The sequence below is a fragment of the Pseudophryne corroboree genome, chromosome 1 (assembly GCF_028390025.1).
Source record: "Pseudophryne corroboree isolate aPseCor3 chromosome 1, aPseCor3.hap2, whole genome shotgun sequence".
NCBI classification, from domain to species: Eukaryota; Metazoa; Chordata; class Amphibia; order Anura; family Myobatrachidae; genus Pseudophryne; species Pseudophryne corroboree.
The window spans coordinates 901,524,559-901,530,558 of NC_086444.1; the positions used below are offsets into that span (position 1 = coordinate 901,524,559).

Below are 6,000 nucleotides of genomic sequence, written 5' to 3' on the forward strand. Positions count from 1 at the left end.
AATTGCAATTGTCAGAAGGCGAGGAACCTACAAGCAAAGCTGTCTCCATACTGTAGGACCAGAATGGCCAAGCTAAATTTGTTGGATGGTCAGAAATTCATATACACTACAAAATGTTCATGATATTGGCTCATTGTTTTGGAGAAACATCTTTTAGAAGGTCATATCCAGTCATGTGATCTGACTGCTTTTGGAACAATAATCGGCACCAGGTGCTGCATATACAATCCGAGGTTATTGGAGCAAGCAGCCAAAACACGGCTGATGGGTCAGATTACTGCATAGTGTGTACCTAGTTTAGGAAATACTCTAGAAAGGTACAAGGAAGACAAGTGCACATGAGCAGCTAAATGATTTGGGCCCTCATTCCGAGTTGTTCGCTCGCAAGCGGATTTTAGCAGATTTGCTCATGCTAAGCCGCCGCCTACTGGGAGTGAATCTTAGCATCTTAAAATTGCGAACGATGTATTCGCAATATTGCGATTACACACCTCGTAGCAGTTTCTGAGTAGCTCCAGACTTACTCGGCATCTGCGATCAGTTCAGTGCTTGTCGTTCCTGGTTTGACGTCACAAACACACCCAGCGTTCGGCCAGACACTCCTCCGTTCCTCCGGCCACTCCTGCGTTTTTTTCCGGAAACTGTAGCGTTTTTCCCCACACGCCCATAAAACGGCCTGTTTCCGCCCAGAAACACCCATTTCCTGTCAATCACATTACGATCGCCAGAACGATGAAAAAGCCGTGAGTAAAATTCCTAACTACATAGCAAATTTACTTGGCGCAGTCGCAGTGCGGACATTGCGCATGCGCATTAAGCGGAAAATCGCTGCAATGCGAAGATTTTTACCGAGCGAACAACTCTGAATGAGGGCCTTGGTTGGATAGTTAATGTGAAATCATCCTGGTTCAGTTATATATCCGTGTATGTGTGCACCCTCATCTACTATTACTTGTTTAGGAAAAAATTTATTTTCATAGAACATTACAGAATCACTTTTTGTATGTTTCTTGGGGTCATTGTTGGAATAAAAATAACTGTCAACAAAATTATAGCCACAGGTGATATATCACCCAGTATAGGGCTCTTTTTTAAAGATATATCTATGTTCAATGTCTATTACCATATTGCATCACACTGTATTGATACATGTTGTGAAGATTTGTAGTAAGTCATGATAAAATACCTTTCGCAATCTGCAGTCTAAGTCCTGGGAGAGTGTGGGGGAGTGATGTGCAGCCACAATGGTTACAATGATACTCAATGATATGAAATACTGGCATCTTGTTTGGGGTTCCAGACACTGGATCAACAGTGTCTGGTTAAAACAGTCAACAGGTCGGCCCCATATGGTTGACAGGTAAAAGGCTGACTGTGTCTAAGATCAACAGGTACTAAAGGTCGACAGGTTCAAAAGGTCAACATGGCAATGGTCAACACACAAATGGTCGACACACTTTTTTTAAAAGATAAATTTTTTAAAACTTTTGCTTCATTTCCCATCCACATGGACTACGATTGGGAATAGTAACATGTGGCGAGTACAGCAGTAGTCGAGAGAGCTACCTTGCCCGAAGCGTGGCAAGCAAAGGGAGCCTCGTGAGGGTACATGGTACACTAACAGGATAAAACAAACAAAATGATTGTAAAAAATTGTGTCAATCTTTTTCTGTGTCAATCATTGGCATGGTAACCTTTTCTACCTGTCGACCTTAGACACAGTCGACTTTGTTACTGTTGACCTTTTGGGGTATATTCAATTAAAGTCGAATTACGGGAGCCTGAATTCGACATATTCAATTAAAAACGGATTCGACACGCCCTCTGTCGAAAACGGACCAATCGTCGAATTGTGGGCGGCCTGTATTCGAATTTCCGCCATTTGGAATCATATATAGGATATAAAAAAATAGGATATATATGTTGGAAAACGCAGGGATTGTCCTAAAAAAACAATTCCACAAGAGAGCTGACTGTAATGGCTGGAGTCTCAAAAACGGGAGTGAGGAGAGAGGAGTGGCTTTGGAGAAGTGTATCCTGGGTAAAACTGTGGAATCATGGGTAAATTTCCCTCAGCCGAGTACAGAAAAAAATATTCTTTTAAAAAATCGAATTTATAATACTGTGGGTCATAAATAGAAAAACCAAGTAGATAATCCCTTCAAATATAAATAGATATGCTATTAGAAATCAAAAAAGCACAAAAAAATAAGAGTATTTAAAATTTCTTATCAGCTCACACCAGAAAAAGGAGGCGCAATGAAACTGACGAAATGACTGTCAAAAAGCACTGACATCGAATTGACTTTCTTCAATTGAATATACTTTTGTCGAAATGCCGCATTTTTAACATTACAGACATGAAATTGTCGAATAGTCAAAAGTCGAAACTGAAACTACAGTTTTTTTTGTCGATAAGTGCCGTATTGAATTGTCGAATCCGATTAGACATGTTTTTTTGGTCGAAAAAAGCTCAGTTTTTCGACAATTTAAGTAATTCGACTTCAATTGAATATACCCCTTTGACTCTGTTGAGCTTTTGCATGACAACCATATGTGGTTGGCCTTTTGACTATCTATTTACTGAAGATCTATTGAATCACACACCCTTTTTGTAGCATTTTTAATTCTTGTAACTATTTTGTAGAAATAGGAATCTGTGATATATCAGAAGTAAATTAAATAAGTATCTGAAGACTTGGCCAGAGTATTAAAACTACTGGAAGTCTTGTACAAACTTGCAAGATTAGGGGAGATATTTATCAAGGCTTGGAGAGTGATAAAGTACCAACCAATCAACTCCTGTCATTATTTAGGATTCAGTATGAAAAGCCGGGAGTCGGGATTCTGGCGGTCAGTATCCGGACTCTGGCATCCTGATCGCGGCATTGACAAATGGGGTCATTAGGTACTGTAACCTCCTTCCCCTATCCCCAAACCCTCCCTGTCCGCAGCCTATCCCTAACCTCCCGTATTGGTGCCTAACCCTATCCTCCCCCCAGTGGTGCCAAAACCTAACCCCCCTTTCCTGCATCCTAAACCTAACCCTCCCCCCATAGTGCCTAACCCTAATACTTCCCCGGTGGTGCCTAACCCTAACCCCCCTCTCTGCAGCCTAACCCTAACATCCCCCACCCCACAGCCTATCCCTAACCCCCCTCTGGAGTGTGCCTAAACCTAACCCCCGCTCCTGCAGCCTAAACCTAAGGTGGCCGTTAATACTTACCTGTGGGATCCTGACTGTCTGGATTCCGTCTTTAAGATCCTGATTCTTTTTCGGGATTCCGTTGCCGGTGTTCTGGCGGCTGTCGGGAGTCCGGTGTCGTTATCACGGCTGCCAATTATACCATTTTTTTTAAACACAGCCTTAATAATTACAAAAGCTGATTGGTTAGTACTTTACCTCTCTAATTGTTTTCTTTCACCTAGTGTTGATACATCTCCCTTAGGTGATTACTTACAGTATACCTTTTTTCACAGTATTGGTAACTTTTTTGATAGAAAAAAGCCTGGATTGTTATGTATAAGATTTCAGATTTATAGTTCGCCTTTGTGACGTCTACTGAATATGTTTCACAAGTGCATCAGATTCATAACTTACCCTTGTGTGTGTCCGAATGTGCATCTTCAAGCCGTCATTCTTGCTGAAAGCTTTGTCACAGTAAGGACACTGGTAGGGGCGCTCACCTGCAAACAAGATAAGCATCACAATTACCATGAGCTCTCCGTGGATTGGAAACGCTGCCCTGACACATCAGGAAAGCACAGCATGACTATGTCAAAGGATGCACATTCTTCCAGGCCGAGGTTCATGTTCATTTACAAAAAGAGTAAAAAAGAGAGCAGAGATCTGAGCTTTTCAAATCTTCACATAAAGAACAAAAGAGCGCACTGGATACATGCTGGGCTGGATCAAAGCTCTACCTCTTGCTGCCTGATGTTTTCTAATAACATATGAATGCATGCAGAGATATGCTTGCCAAATATGACAGTCCAGTTAATGAGTGAATTATGAACCATTTTGTTGTGGCTGCTAGTTATTTTTTTCCCCCTTTTTCAGTTTACTGCTTTGATACACACCATTCTTAGAGAGTGCTAACATCAGTACACATCTGTTGAACATTTCTACCATCTGGATTTAAAGAGCCATCGCATTTAATTACTATAATCAAATTCTCCTCCTGCGCTATATTCAACAAACACTTATTTGAATACATTGCCGGATAAATTTATGTATTGAAAACAATTACAACAAGAGAAATCACCAACTGTACATCATCCTCATATTTATGTTTGTGCCTTAGGAGAACACTATTATTTTTCTTGTTGTTTTCCCTTAAAAAGCCTGAAATAATGGGTGGTTCTAGATTAAACAGATCCAAGCAATACCAACATACATGTCAGTAGACCCGAGGAGAGGTTCAAAGCTTCATTTATCCAATCTAAGGTGTTTATGTCCCATGGTTCAGATCTGGGTAACCCCTGCACAGTGCGAGTCCTTGAATGTCAATTCCTGGTACATACAAATTGTTGGCTGGAATCTAGTAAGGTCAAGGAATGTTCTGATGAAGGCAGACACCTGGGACTTTCCAATCTAAATCATGAAGATGATTTATAGTATTGTCATAGCTAATTATTCCTAAAAAAAAATTGTACACAGGCTGTTTTTAATTTTGGTTTTTCATATTGCTAAAATTTCTAGCTTATGGTTTTAAAAACACAAATTGAAAACTAAAAAAAGAGTCCATGTATATGTAGAAAGTAAGATCAATAAATAAATAAATAGGTGTTTATAGGCACGTAGGGCCAGATGTACTAAGGGCCTAATTCAGACCCGATTGCTGCAGCGGCAGTGATCGTAGCCTGATGCCCTATGTCTAGTGTGCACTGCTGCGATCACCTCTGCTGCGATCACCTCTGCATGATTAATGCGGTCGCGGGGCGGGAGGGGGCGTGCCAACGGCGTTAGAACGGCGTTGGTGGGGTGCGGTCTGGACAATGCAGGCATGCTCAGACCATTCCGGGGTGGGCCACAGCAGCTGCGTGACGTCACACGCAGCCGCTGCGACACAAAACGTGGCGGTAGCCACCTACCAGCGAGGCTAGGCTGCGCAGGTAGGGAGCTACTCGCCGGATGCGAAAGCATCGCAGCCATGCGATGCTTTCGCACCAGTGCGGGGGGAGGGAGTATGTAGGGCTTGACATGCGGGGTGGACTAACCCTGTACTGGGCGTCCACCTGCATGTCAGAGAAACTGATCGTAGATTTGCTAATTTTAGCACATCTATGATCAGGTCTGTATCACCCCCAAAGCCTTGAAAAGTGATAAAGTGGAGAGTGATAAAGTACCAGCCAATCAGCTTCTGTTCGTTTTCAAACAGGGCCTGTGACATGGCAGTTAAGAGCTGATTGGCTGGTACTTTATCACTCTCCACTTTATCACTTTTGAAGGCTTAGTACATCTGGCCCATAATAATTATGTTTATGTTTTCTTGTATCATAGAGGAAAAATAATAACAAGCTATATTTACTCACTTAGAAAAGTTATTACAGAGACAAAAAATAGTTAACAAGTGGATGTAAAGGCACAATATACATTACTGTTATAAATAAGGGACTTTTGATTTGTTGTTTAATAGTAGCTTACCCCAAATATGTTACCTGTAAACTAAATTTAACTAATAAGCCAACAGACAGTATTTTATCCCACCAAAACAGAGTAACATGAGTTAAATCATTGCACAATACAATGATACTTAGAATATAAGTAGAAAATAATGTAATCTGTGAATCTCTCTGACCTGCTGAATATTCCCGTTATGTTGGATCAATTAATGGAGAAGCATTGTTGGAGCTAAACAGGTTGCACGGACATTCTTTACTGTAGAAGTGTTGATGGCATCTAATAACAGATGAATTAACAGGGCACTTTAGCATGGAAGTCATGCCAGGTTAGCACATACGATAGAAGGGTGTCCTGGCAATGCTAAACCTCCTTCA

The 6,000-nt window shown here is 41.3% G+C and overlaps 1 protein-coding gene across 1 annotated transcript in view; it reads right to left on the bottom strand.

The window, feature by feature from the left end:
* PRDM5 (PR/SET domain 5) overlaps positions 1-6,000 on the bottom strand; it is a 528,834-nt gene that overhangs the window by 70,740 nt on the left and 452,094 nt on the right. The window contains exon 14 of the mRNA XM_063920243.1: positions 3,602-3,687. Within this exon, the coding sequence (XP_063776313.1) occupies positions 3,602-3,687 (86 nt within the window). The remainder of the gene's footprint in view (positions 1-3,601; positions 3,688-6,000) is intronic.